This window comes from Herpailurus yagouaroundi, unplaced genomic scaffold (assembly GCF_014898765.1).
Source record: "Herpailurus yagouaroundi ecotype Mexico unplaced genomic scaffold, PumYag 161, whole genome shotgun sequence".
NCBI lineage: Eukaryota > Metazoa > Chordata > Mammalia > Carnivora > Felidae > Herpailurus > Herpailurus yagouaroundi.
Genome location: NW_024412402.1, coordinates 3,065,275 through 3,088,668, shown reverse-complemented (window position 1 = coordinate 3,088,668; position 23,394 = coordinate 3,065,275). Strand labels below are relative to the sequence as shown.

General features: G+C 37.5%; 1 protein-coding gene across 2 annotated transcripts in view; it reads left to right on the top strand.

Moving 5' to 3' along the window:
- Positions 1-23,394, top strand: part of RDX (radixin) — a 78,241-nt gene that overhangs the window by 2,205 nt on the left and 52,642 nt on the right. For both annotated transcript variants that reach the window (XM_040482921.1, XM_040482922.1), the window contains exons 2-8: positions 6,100-6,183; positions 12,202-12,297; positions 12,720-12,994; positions 18,001-18,084; positions 18,287-18,433; positions 22,025-22,121; positions 22,591-22,754. In XM_040482921.1, the coding sequence (XP_040338855.1) occupies positions 6,100-6,183; positions 12,202-12,297; positions 12,720-12,994; positions 18,001-18,084; positions 18,287-18,433; positions 22,025-22,121; positions 22,591-22,754 (947 nt within the window). The remainder of the gene's footprint in view (positions 1-6,099; positions 6,184-12,201; positions 12,298-12,719; positions 12,995-18,000; positions 18,085-18,286; positions 18,434-22,024; positions 22,122-22,590; positions 22,755-23,394) is intronic.

The following is a 23,394-nucleotide window of genomic DNA, read 5'->3' as shown; positions in this document are numbered from 1 at the left end:
ATTGATGTACTATTCCTTAGAGTAAGGATTCAAAATTATATGTGCAGGTAGATATAAATTGTATATTAATTTGATTTCTGTGTTTTCCACTGATCTGTTGGCTTACTTTTATACTTAGTAGATACGTAAACTTGGTCAAGTCACACTTCGCAGACCTGTGTGTATACTTTTAAATGTTTATTTTGAGAGAGAGAGCTCGCACGTACACAGGTGGGGGAGGGGCAGAGAGAGGGGATCCCAATCTGACCCCTGATTTATATAAACATGGGAATTTACAGCTCTCTTATAACAATTAGCAGGGAAACCCCTGATAAAATGATCAGTATAGAAATGAGTTGCATTTCTACAAAAGCAAAAGCAGAAACAATTATGTTATGGAAAAATATTTCATCAAATCTACGATCTTTTGTTTGAGACTCTTTAAGCTACAGGAGTTTCAGTATTTGGAATCTTTTGGATTTTATAAAGGTGAATATATACTTTATTATGTGCCTCTGTCATGTCATGAAGCTTCCCTCAAGACCTGGTGTATCACCTCAAAAACATTAATGTTTTTCTATGTCAGTGTGTGAGTATTCATTTGAAATGGTATAATTAAACTCACCAGCTAGTCACCCATCACTTCATGTTAATAAGGTTTTGCTAGAAATTAGCTAATAAACTTGTTTTCAACGCCTTTGGGATTATCAACGGATAGTGGACCTGTATTTATAATAGTGACAAAATCATAGTGATTTATGGGAACGATATCTAACAAATGATTAATATGATTTTTTTAAGATTTTATTTTTTTAAGTAATCTCTACACCCAGTAGGGGGGAGCTTGAACTTACAACCTTGAGATCAAGAGTCACACATTGTACTGACTGAGCCAGCCAGGTACCCAAATTAATAGAATTTTTAGGGAGAAAATTAGAAACACTTTTTGGAAGATTTTAAAGAAGACTTAAATTAATGTACAGAGAGAACCACAGTCATGGATAGGAAGAGTCAGTATTGAAAAGACGTTATTTCTCACCTCAGGAGACTAATGAATTTAGTGTTGTTCCATTTTAAATCATAGGTATTTTGAAAATTTACGATTTTATGTGAAGTCAGGAACAAGAAAAAAGAACCAAGAATAGCCAAGAAGTCTTGAAGATAATGAGGAGAGACTTTTCCTACCAGATAGCAAGACTTTTGAAAGATGTAGTAATTAAAACAGTGTGGTTTTGACAGAGTAGTACGTCAACCAGTGCAACAGAATAGCGCAAATTCAGACCCCAGACCTGTAGATATTTGATATGTTTCAGTTGTCTTCAGGAAGCAAATTAATCAATATACATCACTTAGATGTTTTAAATCCCCATGTCATTATCCTTATGGAGATTAAAAAATGAAATTGGATCTCTACCTCAAATCATAAGCAAAAATCATTGAAGACAAATTATGAAAAACAACTTTAGTATGAAATAGAAGAGTATCTTCAAGACTCCAGAGTAGAGAAAGATTTCTTAAATATGGCCCAAAATAGTGACACCCATAAATACAACATATCTTCAACATTAAAGTTAATATGTTTATTATAAAGGACACTTCAAAATAGAATGACAGACTACAAACTGGGAGAAGATTTTTTTTGTGTGTGATACAAATAATTATCAAGGTATTAGTATTATGTAGGATATGTAAAGATTGGCTACATAGTAGTGAAAAAAAAAAAAAAGACAACCCAGTAGAAAAATAAGCAATAGATGTTAACAGACATCCAAAGATGAGGAGACTGAGTGGTCAGTAAACATAATATATTAGTTTTGTTATTCTTTAACAAATTACCACAAATTTAGTAGCTTAAAGCAGTCCCCATTTATTATCTCATATTTGTGTAGGTTAGAAATAAGGGATGATAAGATTGGGTAGGTTCTCTGTTCAGGGTCTCCCTAGCCTGAAGTCAAGGTCTATCCCAGCTGCATTCTCCTCTGGAACTCAGGGTCTTCTTTCAAGTGTATTCCTATTGGCAGAATTCATTTCTTGCAAAAATGATCCATCTTTAATTACTGGAGGCTGAAGTTCCCATTTTCCTACTAGCTGTTTCCTACTAGCTGTTGGCCAGGGATTATGTAAATTATCTATCTAGATAGCTCCTAGAGGCTGGTGTCAGGTCCTTGCCCCATGGCCCCTTTAATTCAGCAGTGGAGAACCTCTTTTATGTCAAATTCCTGTCACACTTTGAATTTTTGTGACCTTTGCAACCAGTCAGAAAAAAACACTTTGCTTTTAAAGGACTCCTGTGAATAGCTTAGCTCCACTCACACACAATCCTTCAATTTTGAGGTCAACTACATCTGTAGGTGAGGTCAAGTACATCTAAAAAAATGCCTTCTGCCGTGTAATGTAACATAATCATGAGGGTGACATCAGGGGATGAAGACATGGGGGCTACCTTAGATTTCTGCACACTATACCTATGAAAATGTTCTCCACCTCTTTTGGAATCAGATCTGCACAGTAAGACCATATAGAGATACCATTTTATACCCACTGGATTGTCAGATATTTTAAAAATCCAGTAATACCCGTTGTTAGTGAAAATACAGATCAGCAGGACTTCTGTTGTTGGAAGACAGTTCACTTTTTCATGGTAAATTTGACTTCATACTTTATTACCCAGGAGTTCATCGGAGTATTTACTTCTAGAGACACTCAGATATATACATATTAGGAGACATATACAGGAGTGTTCATAACCGTATTCTTGATAACCAAAAAATTAGAAACCATGTCCATTGATGAGAAAGTGGGTAAATTATTTTCTAACAATTAATTGTATAGCAATAGAATGAATTATAACTACTCACAAAAAAAATCAATGAATTTTAGAAATACAAAGGTGAAAAAACATTTGTTTAGACTTTTTTCTTTAATGTTATTTTGAGAGCAAGCGAGAGATCACGGGTTGAAAGGCAAAGAGAGGGAGAGAGCATCCCAAGCAGGCTCTGTGCTGTCAGTGTAGAACCTGACAGGAGGCTTGATCTCACAAACCATGAGATCATGACCTGAGCCAAAATTGAGAGTCAGATGCTTAGTTGACCAAGCCATCCAGGTGCCCATAAACTTTTTATTGAAATAGAATATACATAGTGAGAAGAACATAATTGTGTTTAGTTGATGAATTTTCATAAAGTAAAATATACTTCTGTAGCCATTGCCCATATCAAGAAAGAAGACTTTCTTATTCAGTACTGTACAACTTTAACACAGCTAAAAATCAAGAAAAACTGAATATTTTACATACAGATACCCACATTTGTGGTGAAGCTATTTTGTTTTTAATTTTCTTTTACCTTTATTTAGTTTTGAGAGTGCGTGACTGTGCATGCAGGGGACGGGCAGAGAGAGGGAGACAAGGATCCAAAGCAGGCTCTCCACTGTGAGCATGGAGCCTGATACAGGGCTCAGATTCATGAACCAGCTGTGAGATCATGACCTGAGCTGAAATCAAGAGGCAGCCACTTAACTGAGCCACCCAGGTGCCCCAAAACTATTCTTTTTTTTTTTTTAAATGTTTGTTTATGTATTTATTTATGAGGGAGAGAGAGCAGGAGCAGGGAAGGGTAGAGAGAGAGAGGGAGATACAGAATCCAAAGCAGGCTCCAGGCTCTGAGCTGTCAGCACAGAGCCCGACGTGGGGCTCTGACCCACAAACCACGAGGTCATGACCTCAGCTGAAGTCAGGTGCTTAACTGACTGGGCTACCCAGGCGCCACCTGAAAAGTATTATTTGAAAAAAAAGAATGACAAGCAAAAAATTCAGTTTATTGCTCACCTGTGGGGGATTGAGGACAGGAAAATTCAGAAGAAATAGATTTGTATCCACAGCATAATTTGCCATTTCTTGTTATTAAATTGAGTGGTAGATTTTATGGGTAAAGAAAAACTTTTTCATTACTCGGTTTCTGGTGATAGTTGTATAGGTTTTCCACATCAAGCAATTCTGTAGTTCTGTGTACTCATCAGTTGTGGGTTCTGCAGTTGAATTCATTCTGACACCGCCTACCCAGATTAGCACAGACAGTCCAGGTTAAGGGCTCAGTCCCACTAGACTGCTGTCGCTTCCAGACACCAATCCCAAATAGTGGATCTCCATGTTACCCACATTTCTAACTTGGCTACACATTGGAGATTCCCACGGTTCCCTCCTCAGGTACTGTAATTCACTGGAACAGCTTACCGAACTCAGAGAAACACTTTTACTTATTATTACTGGTTAATACAAAGGATATTATAAGGATACAAGTGAAAGATACAGAGGAAGAGGAGGCACCTAGGGCAAAGTCCAGGAAGGTCCAGAGCACGGGAGCTTCTGTTCTTGTAGAGTTTGCAGTCCACCTTTCTCTTTGTACGTGGATGCATTCATCAACTTGGAAGCTCTCTGTGAACCCCTTTGTTTAAGGTTTTTTATGAGGTGTCCTTTATGTAGGTACAATTGATCAAATCACGTACAGCCAGTGACGATTAACCCAACTTCCCAGACTCCTCTCTTTGGAGATTAGGGTAGTGGCTGTAATCACATGCTTGGTTCTTGTGGTTACCAGCCCCCATCATGAAGTGTGTATGGGCCCATCTGGAGTCACTTCATTAGCCTAAACTCAGGTGTGGTTGAAAGGGGCTTGTGAGTAACAAAAAATGCTCCACTCACTTCTGTCATTCAGGAAATTCCAGGGGCTTTAGGAACTCTCTGCCAAGAAACAGAATGAAGACCAAATACATATTCTGTGACAATAGGTTTTATGTTGTTATGCCTCATTGTTTATGTATGCTACATGTATATGTGTATGCATATTTCCTAACAGGCATTATTTTAAAGAAAGGTAGATTGGTAAGGTTTATTTGTTTAGAGAACGTATTTCAGATAAAAGCTACATGTACAGGGGGAATGTAAATGTAAAGGGGAAATAAGTCACATTTAGAGTTCTAATAGTATGAGTTAAAAAGGTACATTTGTACCACATGATGGTAAACTCTAAATGAAGATGATACTCTGGAATTAAAATTCTTTTCTTTTTAAAAAAAAATTTTTTTTAACGTTTATTTTTTTTAATTTGTTTATGTTTATTTAGTTTTGAGAGCAAGAGAGACAGAGCATGAGTGGGAGAGGGGCAGACAGAGAGGGAGTCACAGAATCCAAAGCAGGCTCCAGGCTCTAGCTGTCAGCACAGAGCCTGATGCGGGGCTCGAGCTCACAGACCGCAAGATCATGACCTGAGCCAAAGTCGGCCACCTAACTGACTGAACCACCCAGGTGCCCCAACGTTTATTCATTTTTGAGAGACAGAGAGCATGAGTGGGGAAGGGGCAGGGAGAGAGGGAGGCACAGAATCTGAAGCAGGCTCCAGGCTCTGAGCTGTCAGCACAGAGCCTGATACAGGGCCCAAACTCACGAATTGCGAGATCATGACCTGAGCTGAAGTCGGACGCTCGACTGACTGAGCCACCCAGGTGCCCCTTAAAATTATTTTCATTAAGGCATATTAAGATTTTGGTGAGATACCCAGTTAGAAAGGTATTTATACAAAAGAGAATTTAGGATAGAGTCTTAACAAAGGTCAAAGAATGCTTTTTATAAAGTCAGTATATTTGCAATATGAATAAAACTATCTGAATTTTGTGTTGAAAGAAATACAGGATAGTGAATGACATTCAGAGAATTTGGAGTTATGGCTCAGTTGAAATACCTACTCTGCTGTTTGATATCCCTGTGGGCAAATAATGGGAACTCTTTTAGTTTCTATAGAAATGACTATATTTCCTAGTATTGTTGCAGGGGCTAAATGAGAAGATGGAAAGGTCATGGCCTAGTGCCTACTATATGCCAAGAAGTCAATAAATGTTTTTAAAAGAGGACTTTATAAGTTCTTTTTCAAACAGATTTTAGATTTCCTGTGATTAAAATCAAAGTTGGTTACTTTAATAAAGAAAATACTAGGTACAATTATGGAGTAGCTCTTTATTGCCTGCACATTATGCTTTATTTTATAAATCAGATAATATTTTCTCATGTTTAATACTTAATAAATATATTCTGTATCCTAGTGATTTTCCCTTCTGTTTTTACTGCAGATCAACGTAAGAGTGACCACCATGGATGCTGAGCTGGAGTTTGCCATTCAGCCCAATACAACTGGCAAGCAGCTTTTTGACCAGGTATCGTTTAACCACATGAAGTATGCAGCTTTTGACAATGTAGAGTGGAATACGTTGCAACTTCTTTGTATGTTTTTCTGTGATTTTACTGGTATTGCAGCAATGTGGCACTTGAAATTTTTCACGGTACCTATTCAAGATACCTGGCACAGTGTGTACAGACACTGTTGTTTCTCATTCCTGCATTTGAGAGATAGGACTTTTTAAAATTAATTATTAGGTTGTTTTGTTTTCTTTTTTCTGTTTGTATCTTTTTGTTTGTTTAAATCCAAGTTAGTTAACATACAGTGTAGTAATGGTTTCAGGAGTAGAATTTAGTGATTCATCACTTATATATAACGCCCAGTGCTCATCACAAGTGCCCTCCCGAATACCCATCATCCATTTTACCCATCCCCCACCTCCCTCCCACCATCTACCCTCAGTTTGGTCTCTATGGTTAAGAGTCTCATGCTTTACTTCCCTCTTACTTTCCCCTTCTCCTGTGTTCATCTATTTTGTTTCTTAAATTCCACATGAGTGAAATCATATGGTACTGGTCTTTCTCTGACTGACTTATTTCAGTTAGCACATTACACTCTAGTTCCATCCACTTTGTTGCACATGACAAGATTTTATTCTTTTTGATCGTTGAGTGATATTCCATTATATATATATGTGTATATATATATACACACACATATATATGTATATATATATACACATATATATGTATATATATACATATATATATACACACACATACCCCACATCTTCTATATCCACATACCCCACATCTTCTATATCCATTCATCAGTCAGTGGACATTGGGCTCTTTCCATACTTTGGCTCTTGTTGATAATGCTGCTATAAACATTGGGGTGCATGTTCCCCTTCAAATCAGTATTTTTGTATCCCTTGGGTAAATACCTAAACATGCAATTGTTGGATCATAGGGTAGTTCTATTTTTAGTTTTTTGAGGAGCCTCTGTACTGTTTTCTAGAGTGGCTGCACCAGTTTGCATTCCCACCAGCAGTGCAAAAGAAATCCTCTTTCTCTGTATCCTCGCCAGCTTTTGTTGTTGCCTGAGTTGTTAATGTTAGCCATTCTGACAGGTGTGAGGTGGTATCTCATTGTGGTTTTGATTTGTATTTCCCTGATGATGAGTATCTTCATCTCTGGATGTTTTCTTTGGAAAAGTGTTCATATCTTCTGCCCATTTCTTCACAGGATTATTTGTAGTTCTTGAACCCTTTATCAGATACGTCATTTGCAAATATCTTCTATTTCGTAGGCTGCCTTTTAGATTTGTTGATTGTTTCCTTCGCTGTGCAGAAGATTTTATCTTGATGAGGTCCCAGTAGTTCATTTTTGCTTTTGTTTCCCTTGCCTCGGGAGACACGTCAGTTAAGAAGTTGCTGTGGCCAAGGTCAGAGAGGTTGCTGCCTGTTTTCTTCTCAAGATTTTGATGGTTTCCTGTCTCACATTTAGGTCTTACATCTACTTTGAGTTTGTTTTTGTGTATGGTGTAAGAAAGTGGTCCAGATTCATTCTTCTGCATGTTGCTGTCCAGTTTTCCCAACACCATTTAGCAGGTATTTCTTTAACATCTGCTGTCTAAAGCATTGTAATGAGGACAAAAAAAGGATTCAAAGATACTGTGCACAGTGGGGTGGGTGGAGATCCTAGACAGAAGGGATGGCAGGAGCAGAGGCACAGGGAACTATAGGCTATAAGGAGGTACCTAACATCTGTTTGGTGTTGTAACCTCATGATAAGTGAACATGGGTGTCATATTAAGGAATTTGGACTATGGGTCTTCTCTTTGTTTTCTCACTCTTGAGTGCACATTTGAGTCACCAGTGGAGCTTTAAAAAACAAAAAGCAATGCTTGGAAACCTTCTCCAGAGCTTCTGATTTAATTGTCTGGGGCCTACTGTAAATCATTAGTTAGTTGTTTTTTTTTTTTTTTTTAAGCTCTCCAGGTGTGCCCCGCTAGCTCAGTGGGTAGAGCATGAAACTCTTAAGTTCCCCAGGTTTTGCAGTATGATGATGTAACTGATGTTTTATTGAGAAGGGGAGGAAAGAGATTGGTACCCAGAGGCCAAGTGGTTAGGAAGGTGACTTGATTGCAAAAGGGAGAAAGGTGATAACATTTTGCAAGGCATGAGACTCCGGGGTGGATGTTTACGTCAACTTTTACATCTGAGCTGAGCCAGAGAGCAGTAGTCTGTGGTTAGACTTCCTTGAACTTAGAGAACAGAACAGGAGACAGAATTTCTAGTGTACAGCAGTAAGTAACCATGTAGATATTTTGGTTTTATTTTGTAGCATTCTATCACATACCGATCCAAAATATGATATAAAATTCAAAAATTCCTGGAAAGTTGTTTCTTTTCTTAACAAAGTATACTTAATCTTCCTGATTAGGTAATTGATGATCTTGAAAGCCCTGATAAGGTCTTTCTGTAAGATGAAAGGTTTTTTTGTGAGTGAGCAAATTCTTAAAGCAAAATCATAAGCAGCTACATGCACCATACCTTATACACATTTTACCTTGTGAACTAATATGATATCCTCTTCTCTTGATTCTTCTCGGCTTCCTGTTTGTGAATATATAGCTTATCTTACTTTACTTTAATAAATATGTGAATGGAGAGGTGCCTGGATGGTTCAGTTGGTTAAGCATTCAACTCTTGATTTCAGCTCAGGTCGTGACTCACAGTTTGTGGGATTGAGCCCTGTGTTGTCAGCCCAGAGTCTTTTGGGGATTCTCTCTTTGCCTCTGTCTCTGCTCCTCCCCCATAAAGTAAATAAACAGTTGAAAAATTTTAATGGAGTCGGTATTCATTGTACTTACTTTGTAGCAAGTTGAAATGTCATAGTGTAGTGTTTGTGTTAGTCAAAAACTAATGAGCAAGTGAGCCTTTTTGGTATTGCATATGAGAAATAAAATACTTGTTTTTTATGAAGCAGAGTTGCTTTCGTTTGGATAGCAGGGGGAAAGGACACCTCCTTTGTTATAGTGCAATACTGTGTAGTATAAGAGTGTGGGCTCTGGAGCCACACTGCCTGCGGTAGAGTCCCAGCTCTAGCTGTTTGATTTGCACAAATTACTTGCTTTGCCTCATTTGTTTCATTTGTACAATGAGGATGGTGATTGCACTCTTCTTCCCTGAGGAGGTCGTTGTGAGTTAAGTGAGAATCCATCCATGGAAAGTACATAGGACAGCAATTGATACACACCCAGTTCATAGTATAAGTGAAGTTCTAGATAAGGAGTATGGTTATCTGTAATGTGCTCCCTAAGCAGTTATTTCTTGGAGTCACTGTTGTTTCCTGACAACTTCTCTTGAGTCCAAATGTCAGGATCTAAAACCAGGCTTTACCTTGAGTATAGTGAGCATATGGAGTGGGTTGGCAGGTAGGTAGGTTTAGGGCCTGACCAGGAGCAGACTAGAGATAGGGGTCCTCTCAAGCAAGGGTCCATAGCAGCCTAAATCCATCTGTAGCAAGGCCTTCCTTCTGATCATGATGAGCTTGAGGTCAGCTGCTGTGCATAGGGGGCTCTAATTGAGTGCTTGGGGTCCTTTGGTTTACTGCCTGATTCTTCCCACATTATCCTTCACTTACAGCTTCCGCCTGTGGGATTAGAGTATTCGCACCCCTAAGAAGTGTTCAATATGATCTGTTAGGATGCAAGAAAAAAAACCTAAAATGTTTATTTATATTTTTGTCCTTTTTCAAGTTACTTTAAAAATACATGTTTTATAATGTATTACTGTGATTTTTGCCTGTGTATAATTTATAGATAAGTATACATATATTGTAGTTAAGTACCCAAGTATTTTTTTTTTTTAAGTTTATGTATTTATTGAGAGTGTGAGGAAGAGCATGCTCAAGAGAGCCAGAGTTGGGGAGGGCAGAGAGGGAGACAGAGAGAATCCCAAGCAGGCTCCTCAGGACTTGAACCCACAAACCATGAGATCATGACCTGAATCGAAGTCGAGAGTCAGACATTTGACTAAGCCACTCAGGCACCACCTTCCTCAAGTATGTTTTTACGTACAAAAGTATGTGTCTGAAAGTTTCTGAGAACCTTTTGAGAAGTACTAGGAAAAGCACTGAAGAGATAGGGCCTCTTAAAGAATTTCACAGCTGAGCCTTCTTGTTCTTCCTGGTGTTTGTTGTGATGGTCTCCAGTTAGTTAAGGTACTGCCCTTTGTGCCCACTGTGGCAGATCCCGCCTTTCCTTAGCAAGCTCATGAATCTGGCAAAGCCTAAAGGCAACAGTTGAGGCGGCTACTTTGATACATTGCTCTCCCTTGCTTTTGACCTAAGTAACTTTTCTTACTCTGCTGCTCTGAGCTGGAATATTTTCTTTGGCTCTGATGGGACAACCTGTCTTTTGCCAAAGTTAAATTACTTGGGATCTCCTTTGTGTAGGTTCAAGTTTTGGTTGTTTGGCATTGATCAGTTTTTGCATCAGTGTGAGTCTTTATATCCCATATCATGTAGAAATTTGTTTTTGTTTTTTTGATGATAACTTTTCCTAGCAGAGCTAAATGTTTTTTTCTGATTTTTAATTTTTTTGGTGTGTGTAATTTCAGTGAATTTTTCAAGAGAAGGAAAGTCAACTGAAGGGTTCAGTATGCTATCTTGAAATCCAAAAGCCTGACACATTTTTAGATATGTTTAAAAAAGAATTTTTTTAACATTTACTTACTTTTGAGACAGCGACAGGGTGTGAACAGGGGAGCGGCAGAGAGAGAGAGAGAGAGAGGGAGACACAATCTGAAGCAGGATCCAGGCTCTGAGCTGTCAGTACAGAGCCTGACACGGCGCACAAACTCACAAACTGTGAGTGAGATCATGACCTGGACCAAAATTGGAGTTTAACCGACTGAGCCACCCAGGCACCCCTGTTGTTAGCTATTTTTAAAAAATAAGCCAAGAATATCACTTAAAACTAATGTTGAATATTTCTCTCAAGCTTTAAAAATACTAATAAACTCTCACCTCTCCTGGCTCATTTCCCTCACTTTCATCTTAAAATAGATTTTTTTTAAAAATAAGCTTTTTCCAAGTGTTGGTACATTCTTGGGTGGGTCCTAGCTCACCACTCTATTTACTCTAATACTTTTGAGTACCTTCCATGGGCTACTAATTCTTTATAGGATGACATAATTAAGATGAATAAGACAGTAATCTCTGTCCTTAGTTTTAAAGAATGAAGGAGGGTGAATAGACACACTACTTCTCATACAGTTACTTATGATTAGATAGAATCAATGTCCCAGTAGCTATAGATACTAGATAAAGTGCTGTGGGAACATTAAGGAACAAGTGATTAATTTTATCTGTATAATAGGACAGCTTCATTCACAGAAGGTGTGTTAGTTGAGCTGGGCCTTGAGGAATAAATTATTCAAAAGGGGGCGAAAGTACAGAAGAAACATTCTAGGCAGAAGAAGAAGCATGAGCAGAGGTGCAGAAGGGTAAAATTTGGGCACGTTCCAAGAATGGTTTCTTGCTCAGTGAAGGAAGAACATAGAATATTTATATTGATGGTAGGTGAAGGGTATAGTAGAAGGGGGCATGAAATCACCAGCTGGATCATCAGGAGGTATGGCTTTTACATGTCCTCAGGGACTCTTATCACCAAAATGATACTATTTGCCTTGCCTACCCAGTTATGTAGTTGTGGAGATAAATTGAAATAGGCAAGTGGGATTATGACAGCTTTGTATCTATTTCCTGGACTTCTTGTGATCTCTTGGGGTCATGATGGGAGATGAGAAAGAAGAAGAGGTATAAAAAAATGGATCACATAAAATGGAAATGACATTATAAACTATATAAAACCTGAATTTAAATTTTCAGAAATGTTCCTTTAATTAATACATGAAATTTAAGAAAGATCTTTATAACAAAGGAATATACCTATAATACCTCTGTGGTTTTGTTTTTCTTTTGAAATACAGGACCATTTCCTTATACTGTGAATGTTGAACTGAAATTGAACTTTTTTTTTTAAGGTGGTGAAAACAGTTGGTTTGCGTGAGGTCTGGTTTTTTGGGCTGCAGTATGTGGACAGCAAAGGTTATTCTACATGGCTTAAACTAAATAAAAAGGTAAAAATATGTATAAAATTCAACTAGTAATTAAGTTATTTTGAAGTTATGATCATGAATTTGTACTAGGAAAGCGCAGGGTCTGACTGACCTCAGACCTCCTTTTACAATTATCTCTGAGTCGTTAAAGGTGTCATGTCTTTTAATTCAATAAGTTACCATGAGGTTATCATCTTAGAAAAAGGAAATGTTCACTTTTCCTGTTTGAAAACTTAACGTGTAGTAAATATTAGGTGTAACTGACTCAGTTTGACTTAAACATAAAGAATAAGCTTCTTGTAAGTTTGGAATCTTACTTACACACTAGAGTCTTACTTATGGATTTAGAATCTTATTTATATTTCATATCGTACTTTCTTCTAAAAAAGAATTTGATATGAACTTACCATTTTTGTTGATGATGTTTGAAATTATTGTTCCAGGTGACACAGCAAGATGTTAAAAAAGAGAATCCTTTACAGTTCAAATTTAGAGCTAAATTCTTTCCTGAAGATGTTTCTGAGGAATTAATTCAAGAAATAACCCAGAGACTTTTCTTCCTTCAAGTTAAGGAAGCTATCTTAAATGATGAGATATATTGTCCTCCAGAAACAGCAGTTCTTTTGGCTTCCTATGCTGTTCAGGCCAAGTATGGAGATTATAATAAAGAGATTCATAAACCGGGCTACCTGGCTAATGATAGACTCCTACCCCAGCGGTAAGTGAAACATGTATTTTTAATTTTTTCATTGTTCAGAGAGCAAGTGCATGCGAGCAGGGGTGGGGAGAGGGGTAGAGGGAGAGTGAGAGAATCTTAAGTAGACTCCGTGCTGAGCGGAGCCCTAGACTAGGCATCTGAAAACTGAGTTTCAGACACCTTTTCGGGGTGCCTGGCTGGCTTAATTGGAAGAGCATGTAACTCTTGATCTCGGGGTTGAGTTCGAGCCCCATGTTGGGCATAGAGATTACTTAAATAAAGAAACAAAACAGTATTTAAAAAAGTTAAAAACTGGGGTGCCTGGATGGCTCAGTAGGTTAAGTATCTGACTTTGGCTCGGGTTATGATCTCACAGTTCTTGAGATCAAGCCCCACATCAGGATCTCTGCTCTCAGCACAGAGCCCGTTTCAAGATCCTCTGTCTCCCTTTCTCTCTGCCTCTGCCCCACTTGCACTCTCTGTCTCTGAAAATAAACTTTAAAAACAATAATGAAAAAAATAAAAAGTTAAAAACTTAATTTTAATTCTATAGAGGAAGTAATAGATTCCTAAGAAGATAAAATAATACATGCTGTTCACCAAAGACTCAGGAATACGAGACACCTCATAATCTGTGGTTATTTAGCTTCAATTATTATTCCAACCCCAGTTCTTGTCTCAAGATTTTTTTTCAAGCATTGAATTAAATAGTTGATTACTAGCACAGTAGAATTTTGTTTCAGATAAGGATTAGTTTTTATTTTTAATTGAGATTGAAGTAATTTTATTTTTATTGATGTATATTTGGCACACAGTGTTACATTACTTTCAAGTATACAACATAGTGATTCCACAACTCTGTGCCATAATTGAGGTATAATTTGTACTTAGTAAAATGCACAGGAGGTTAAGTTTTAAATCAGGGCCTAAGGTAAATATTATGTATAATCAACATTACCCTTACAGTTTCTTAATTTTTTGTAGAATAGGCATGCTTTATCTCAGGTATTACATAGATCTTTTTTTTCCCCAAGATTTTTTTAAAGTTTATTTATTTATTTTGAGAGAGAAAGAGAGAGCAAGGGAGGGGCAGAGAGAGAGCATTCCAAGCAAGCTTCGCCTTGTCAGTGCAGAGCCCAGTGTGGGGCTCGAACCCACAAACTGTGAGATTATGACCTGAGCCGAAGAGTTGGACGCTTAACTAATTGTGCCTACACAGGTGCCCCGATGGTTTTTCTTTTGTTAGATTAGATTGCTGTTTAGTTGAGCGCAAGATGAAGTAATTGGCTTCCATTTAATAGGTGATGTTTTATAATATTTTACACACGGGAATCATATTTAAGCAAAATTTAATTTTTTTATTTTAATGTTTGTGTGCTGTAACCCACTTTGTTTAAAAGGGAGGATGAGGGGCGCCTGGGTGGCGCAGTCGGTTAAGCGTCCGACTTCAACCAGGTCACGATCTCACGGTCCGGGAGTTCGAGCCCCGTGTCGGGCTCTGGGCTGATGGCTCAGAGCCTGGAGCCTGTTTCCGATTCTGTGTCTCCCTCTCTCTCTGCCCCTCCCCCATTCATGCTCTGTCTCTCTCTGTCCCAAAAATAAATAAACGTTGAAAAAAAAAAATTTAAAAGGGAGGATGATAGCACGTGCCCTTCAAGATCTGGTCCATAATTTTGAAGGTACAGATAGGTGTTCTTCAGGTTGGTAATGTTTGGAGAACTATTTTAAGCTATCTGAGCTTAAAAGAGTCTTACTCATAAATGAAAATACTGGGTACCTGGGTGGCTCAGTCATTAAACATCTGACTTCTGCTCAGGTAATGATCTCATGTTTCCTGAGTTCGAGTCCCACTTTGGGTGATCTTGAGCCCTGCTTCAGGTGAACATGAGCCCCACTTTGGGTAATACATAAGCCCCATTGTGGGTGAGCCCCACTTCTCTCTTCTCTAACCTTCCCCCTACCCACCCCTCCTGGGATTCTCTGTCTCTCTGCCCCTGATTCACTGGCACCCCTACCCCAAATAAATAAATAAGTAAATAAATACATACATACAGTAAGTTTCCTTTAAAAAAATAAAATCAGAATACTAATTTTTGTATTTAAAATGGAGAAAATACTTTCATAGTGATGAACTTATTTTATATATGGTATAGTACACTTTTTCTCACTAAGTACCCGAGGGGGGGAATTAGTAATCAGATTATTTGGTAGTCATAAATCAAACACAATTTGATGCCTTTGATGGATGCTATTAGTTCTTGTATAGAAAAACCTGGATAAGCAATCTGTTCTCCCACAGTACAGTTTAGCTCTCTCGTGATGTGGATGATCAGATCCACCAGATAGTATCTCTCTCCTTTGAAAAGAACTAGATATACATAAATTTTTATGTGCCACTTTTCTGACTTGGGCATCTAGGTAGTGGGTAATACGGTTTTGCCAAGATATGGGGAGAAGGAATATGTTTTTGGGGAGGAAGATTTCCGTTCTGAATCTACTGAGTTTGAAACATAACCAGTATAACCAAGGGAGACAGTATTCATTTGTAGGTGTGAATCAGAACAAAGTCTGATACAGTTTTGGGAATAATCAGCAAATAGATAATTATCCCATGGAATGAAAGAGATGAACTTGACAGTATGTCTAGAATGAACAAAAGGCCTAAGACAGATCTTGTTGGAAGTTAATTTTTAAGTATAGGGGAAGTGGCTCCTGTAAGGCATAATTGAGAAAAAAATGCCAGAGTCCAGAATAATAGCAGAGGAATGTTAATCATGGAAGCCAAGGTATAAGGAAGGACTGGTTAGCAGTGTCAAATAGTACTAACAGGTCAAGTATGAGGGAGAACTAATGTGTCTGTTGTTTAGCAGTAAGGAGATTGGTAGTGACCTTAGTAGAAGCAGCTTCCGTATGGTGTTGGTGATTGCAGCCCGATTGTGGTGGACTAGAGGCAGTAGATGCGAGGTATGCAAACGAAAGGTAGTGAATATGGATAGTTCTTAGAAGTTCGGCTGTGAAAAAGAAAATAAAAAACTAGGAAAGCATGAGTTTATAGACATGTTCTTTAAAAGATGGGAAAGAGCTGATTTACTGTAATTCCTTTATTCTCGCTACAAAGTTTTGAGTACCTCTTCAGTGCTGGTACCGGGCATATAGTGGTGAGCAATATGGATGTGGTGGTCCTTTGCCATCTAAGTATGTATGTGTGAGTGTGTGCGCGTGCGCACATGTGGGGGACAATAAATATGTCCCGTCATAAATGATGAAGTATAGATCCTGGGAAAGTGAAGAGAGAAGTCCCTTAAAAGCCCAGATAGACAGATTTAAAGCCAAGTCAGACAGATTAGCCAGGAAGAAAGACTCCTTTTTCTGGACAGAAGAAAGAGAGGGCGGGAATTTTTGAATACCTGCAGACTCCTACAGATTAATAGCACAAGTGTATTATGCAAAATGCAAACAAATGCTATTTGAAATGCAGGGTATAAAAAACTAGAACATAAATCTTACTGGCATCCAAGTTAACCCATACCTTCAGATTTATTTAATAGCATGATCCCAGCACTTGGCTGCACTGATTAGGCCCTCAAGGCTGATTACATTCCTCTTGGTGAGCAGTGGAGGCAAGGCAGCAAGAGAAAGTATAAAGACAAGAAAAATGTAGAAACTTAATTGCTCTAAGGGAGAAGACAAAACTTCTCTCCCAAAAAGCCAAGGGCTTAAAAGAGGATACATACACAGAGAAAGGAGCAGTGCATTGTAAGAACATAATGGTTTATTTGAGACCTCATTAAGGAATCCATTCTAAATAGTGAGTAACTTGTGCAAAGGATGACGACATTCTGAGATTCCTTTATACCGCCAAGACGTTCCTAGGATTCACATAAATTTTTTATGCAGTTGAACGATAATATTTTAACACCACAGCTTTTGCTATTAATAAAGTAGGATCTGAGGATTCACCAATAAAGAAAGATGTATAATTATCATTATCTGACCCAAAGAGAATAGAAATAAATAATCTGTAGTGTGTAGAGCAGATATATGCATGTAGAATTTGCTGGTTTGGTGTTAAGATATTAGTAGTAGAAAATAGGTTTGCTTATATTAACATAAGGAACACTGGGAGGATTAAAAAGAAACTAATAAAGTTATTTGGAGAGTGTGGGATGGTAAAAAGTATAACTTTTCACTTGTATAATTTTATGTAAAGTATTATCTAAAGAAAATAACAATTAAATTTAGCACCAAGGAAAGTAAATACATAGAGTAAAGGAAGAAATTAAGGCTGGAGAATTCTGATTTTCACTCTGTTCTCTTATTTTTCTGTTAGTAATGAGAAAGTCATTTTCCTTTTTTTTCTTTTGTCCAATAGTGTATTCATTGGAAACATTTCAATTCCCATAAAGTATCTGTGTAACTGTTTTTTAAAAATGTATTATTTAAAATAATTTCAGGATTCTAGAAACTTTTTATCTTGAGATAATTCCAGATTCACAAGCAGTTGTAAAAACTAGAGAGATTCTTTGTATCCTTCTCCCAACGTTTTGGTAACGTCTTGCATATTGGGTACGATATCAACTAAGATACTGATACAGTTCGCCAACCTGATCCAGATTTTATCAGTTTTACCTGCAGTCAGGCATTTGTGTGTGTGTGTGTTCTGTGCAATTTGATCATGTATATAGGTCTTTATGACAGCCACCATCACAGTTAAGGTACTGAATGAGTCTACATTTTTTTTAATTTTTTTTTTTTTATGTTTATTCATTTTTGAGAGATGGAGAGAGCGAGCATGAGTAGGGGAGGGGCACAGAGCGAGGGAGACACAGAATCTGAAGCAGGCTCCAGGCTCAGAGCTGTTAGCATAGAGCCTGATGTGGGCTCAAATCCACAAACCGCGATATGACTTGAGCCAAAGTCAGACATTTAACCGACTGAGCCACCCAGGTGCCCTAAGTCTAGACTTTTAAATGAATGTTGATTTTTGAATCGTAGAGTCATTCTCATAGATTTTTTTTCCCTTACAGTGTTTTGGAACAACACAAGCTGACAAAAGAACAGTGGGAAGAAAGAATACAGAACTGGCATGAAGAACACAGAGGAATGCTGAGGTATTTGGGTGGCTATTTTCTTAGTGTTTTTCCTCAAAGTATTTTTATTTCATAGCATGTATTAATATATCAGATTATCCCCCAAAGATCATTCATCTTATATGAATAAATATAAAGCACTACATTGTAATCCAAAGTATTTTTGTAATTTTTTTGGTATTACCTTTATTTAAGTGTATTACAATAAACTTTATTTTAACAGGGAAGATTCTATGATGGAATACCTCAAGATTGCACAAGATCTAGAAATGTATGGAGTCAACTATTTTGAAATAAAAAATAAAAAGGGAACCGAATTGTGGCTAGGCGTTGATGCTCTGGGTCTGAATATTTATGAGCATGATGACAAGTGAGTAAATTAGTTGCATGGTAAAAACTAGTCATTAATGATCTGTATGGCTTTAATTTTATGCTGTGTCTGTAAAAGTTCTTTTTTGGCTTGATTACTCTTACTGCCTTTTTTTTTTTTTTTTTTTTTTTTGCTTGCTTAAATGATTAGTTACGGCCCCATAGACTTTTGGATATCATGTCTCCATCTTTGCAACATCTTATAGCTTCAGAGTTCTGCTTCTCAGTGTATTTATCAGATGGAGTGATTCACTTCTTTTGCTCTCTAATGAGTTCTGTCCAGTAAATTAATTAAATTTGTTCCCTGTATAGGTGAAGAATAATTCCTTAAATATTATGCTTGGCATATAGGTTGAAATTGAAATTAACATATATAAGAAATCAAGAGCAATGAGAATGAAATTAATAGATACATGATTTATTGTATTTTGTAACACCTTTTTTTAGACATTTATAGGAATTGTTTTGAATTTTTTGAACATCAATAAAGTAGAATATCACTATATCAAGTAAGCATAGTAGATTGTGTTATTATTATTATTATTATTTTATTTTTTTTTTTTTTAATTGACCAGGTAGTAATTTTTATATTGGTATAAAATATATCAGACTCTTAAAATGCTTTTAGGAATGATAGCTACAATTGCTTTATATTTTCTTTAATTTATTTGCTGTACCACATAAACATTTAAGTCCATGCCAGTAATGTCTTCCTCTAAGGCATTTCTCTTTATTCTGTCTAGAATTTTAGTTTCATTATTACAAATATCTGATAAAATAAACATTTCTAACAATAAGTCTAAAAGAGAGCATTTTACTAATTTTACTCTGATAATATAGTTTTTACTTATATTACCAAGCAAGTTAAAAGGCTATATCATTCAGAATAGAATATCTTGAAAGTTTTGAAAAGCAAAATGGATTTACAGACCCAATTTTGTGGCCCAAATCTTTTTTCCCTTTTCTTTCTTTTAAAAAACATTGAATTAGTTTCTACTAGACTACCCATTATAAATATGCTTACAGGTAAAAATGGGGAATATGAAAGAGAAGGGGTTAGCTCAGGATGGGAAGGACTAAGATTTGAGATTGTGGACAAAAGGGATTTTGTTCTTATCTATACTGGTTCACTTTTTTAAATTTTTTTTTAATTTTTTTAATGTTTGTTTATTTCTGAGACACAGAGAGAGCATGAGTTGGGGAGGGGCAGAGAGAGAGGGAGACACAGAATCAGAAGCAGGCTCCAGGCTCTGAGCTGTCAGCACAGAGCCTGACGCGGGGCTCAAACTCAAAAACTGTGAGTTCATGACCTAAGCCGAAGTCAGTCGCTCAACTGACTGAGCCACTCAGGCGCCCCATCACTTTTTTTTAAATAGCTAAAATCTGTTGTATTTCCAAAATATTTTTAAAAGTCAAAATAGTGGACAACTTTAAAAGCCTGGTTAGGTTCGTTTAACAGTTCTGCTACTAATTGCCTTTGTGACCCTGGTCAGGTTATTAACTCTTTGAAATTCATGTAACTGCCAGGCTCACCTCACAGGATTGTTGTGAGAATTACATGAGGAAATTGCTTTAGAATTTTTCAAAATAATGTGTAAACATAGTACAGCCTTACCTGAAAAATACTGTGTTCCTTGTGGTGCCTGGGTGGCTCAGTCACTTAAGCATCTGACTTCAGCTCAGGTTGTAATCTTGCTGTTGGTGGGTTCAAGCCCTGCATCTTGCTCTGTGCTGATAGCTCAGAGCCTGGAGCCTGCTTCTGATTGTCTCTCTCCCTCTCCCTCTCCCCCCGCCCCACTCCACACTTGTGTGCGTGCGTGTGCTTGCTCTCTCTTTCTCCCTCTCTCTCTCTCTCAAAATAAATAATAAACATTAAAAAAATAACTGTGGGGGCGCCTGGGTGGCTCGGTCAGTTAAGCGTCTGACGTCACCTCAGGTCATGATCTCGCGGTTTGTGGGTTCAAGGCCCTCATCAGGCTCTGTGCTAACAGGTCAGAGCTTGGAGCCTGCTTTGGATTCTATGTCTCACTCTCTCTCTGCCCCTCCCCTGCTCACGGTCTGTCTCTCTCTGTCTCAAAAATAAAACGTTAAAAAAAAAAAAATAAAAAAAAAAAAACTGTGTTCTCCCGCCCCCCCCCCCCCCTTTTCAAGCAGGTAACTTTGACATTTGAATGACCATTAGAGGGCAGTATAAGTCGTGGATATTGATAAAGTTTTATGCAGAAAAAATTATTTGCTGTGCTTCAGTTCTTAATCTCCTTAAGAATTAAAAGAACTATCAATAGGTAGAAATTCATACTCAGTTCTCAGAAGACTGATTAAAAAGATGTCTTTTGGCCAGCATGGATGTCATAATCATTTTGCACACTTGTTATTGGATAACAGTTGAAACAGTTATTGGGTAGTTGAAACAGTAAAATATATGAAAAGCAGAAGAAAATTGTTATTCCAGTATGTGTGTGGTGTGGTAAAATGGAGGTAAGTGCTGCATAGGTTTAACGTTGGAATTCCAGCCCTGTCATTGACCCAAACATTGGTGTGTGTGAATGTCTTAACCTTTTTTCTTTGGAGGTAGAATTCACATACCATAAAATGAATCATTTTAAAGATACTGAAAATTAGGGGTGCCTGGTGGCTCAGTCAGTTAAGTGTCCAACTGCGGCTCAGGTCATGATCTCATGGTTTTTGGGTTCGAGCCCCTTGTCGGGCTCTGAGCTGGCAGCACAGAGCCTGGAGGCTGCTTGAGATTCCGTGTCTCCCTCTCTCTGCCCCTTCCCCCTGCATCCTCCGGCTCTCTCTCTCTCTCTCTCTCTCTCTCTCTCTCTCTCTCTCACACACACACACACACAAAAATAAACATTAAAAAAATTTAGGGGCGTCTGTGTGGCTCATTCGGTTAAGTGTCCAAGTCTTGGTTTTGCCTCAGGTCATCATCTCACAGCTTGTGAGTTCGAACCTTACATTGGGCTCCGTGCTCACAGTGTGGAGCCTGCTTGGAATTCTCTCTGTCTCCCTCTGTCTCTGCCCCCCCCCCCGACTTGTGTGTGCTTACTTTCTCTCCCCCCCCTTAAAATAAACTTAAAAAAAAAATTAAAGATACTGAAAATTGTGTTTTTAATATTATTCACAAATACTCATTTTTAAAGTAAAGAGAGGAAGGAATTAAAAAATTTTCATATTTAGTAACAGGTCTATAAATCACACGAAAAGTTATGAAGACTTCTTTTTTCCCTCTCCTTAAACATTTTTAATAGTTGTAGCAGCTTGATTCTAAATAGAGCTAATACAGAACCCCAGGAAGCTCAGTTCTGCACTCTGGGTTGCTAGTGTTTTCTAGGTAATTTTAAGAAAGCAAGTATGATGCTTTCAAGGCTCATGACGCATTTATGAAATCCTTTGATAGTTATTCTTTGTTTTATGTGACTGATCAAGTTTCCCCTTAGAAGATAATGTCAGTAGTATAAGTGAGGTAATGCATTTGAAAGTCTGGCACTCTTAAGACTGGTCATTCAGCTAAATTGGCCCCAAAATGTTAATGAATTTTGCCTTTTGTTTCTTGCTTTTAAGTAAAGGAATGCTTTCATTTTTTAAGGTTAACACCTAAAATTGGGTTTCCCTGGAGTGAAATCAGAAATATTTCATTTAATGACAAAAAATTTGTTATAAAGCCAATCGACAAAAAGGCACCTGTAAGTAAAATTCTTTATGTTCTGTATTAACTCTTTTTTAATTTCTGCCACTTTGCTGTGATAATCATTTGAAGAGTGGCATCGTTCATTTATTGACTTGCTCCTGACTCGCTCTTTCCATAGTTTAACTTTCCCAGTGAGAAAATAATGAATGCTAGTAAATATACAAAGTTTTAATCTTTTTTATGACATAAATATTAGGGTTTTATTTTAACTGAGATTCAGCTGTAAGGTGGGTGATGTTTGTTAACAATCCTCATTCCTAAGAAGCAGTTAAAACACTTGTTCGCTGCTAGCCTTCCTAGTCCAGTGCAAACATGGCCTAGTCACTTGGAGGTAGGAAGTTTTATGATTTCTGAACTGTGTATAATACGACATTCGAATTCATACCACATATTAAAATTTAGTGCATGTTATTGTGAGAGACACTATCTTCATGAAAATTTTAATTCAGAAACTTTATGTTTAGGATTTTGTTTTTTATGCACCTCGTCTGAGAATCAATAAGCGGATTTTGGCTTTATGTATGGGAAACCATGAACTGTACATGCGGAGAAGGAAGCCTGATACTATTGAAGTGCAGCAGATGAAGGCTCAGGCGAGGGAGGAGAAACATCAGAAGCAGTTGGAAAGGTATGGAATTTAGGTCTGTGATGTGTAATTGAGTAGGTGAGCTAAAATTTAAGAATGCTCCGTTTTTTTAGCATTCTCTGAGCTTACATTTTTGCATTGTTTTCCTTGTATTAAAATGGAATGAGTGCTCTCCTTATCCTCTTCCGAAATGAGTGTGTGTACTCTGCGAGTGACAAATCTTTGACACGTTTCTGAGAGGGTAGCTTCCCATGATTTCACAGATGTACTTTTTTTTTTTTTTTTTTTTTTTTAACATACTTGCTTTTCCCTGACTCACTGGTTTGGGTACCATAGTGGTTTGGAATTTTTCAAGTTTGTTTCCCTTCTGACTTGTATTTCCAAATTTTTCAGGGTAAGAATTGCTGAATATTTTGCTTTAAAGCCATATCAGTGACACTGTTGAACTCAAGTGAAAAGTCATTATACAGAGCAACACCAGGACCCCCGCCAGTGACACTGATGTTATCAACCACCGTTACATAGACTTTTGAAAAAGATACTGTTAAATATCCTAGAGAGTTCCTGAAAGGGATAGATAATGAAAGCCTGTGGACGCTGGAACCAGATTACCAGAGTCAGCAGCATTATTCCCAAATCTCATCCTAGATTGACTTGGATTTTAAAATTAACTTTCATTGAG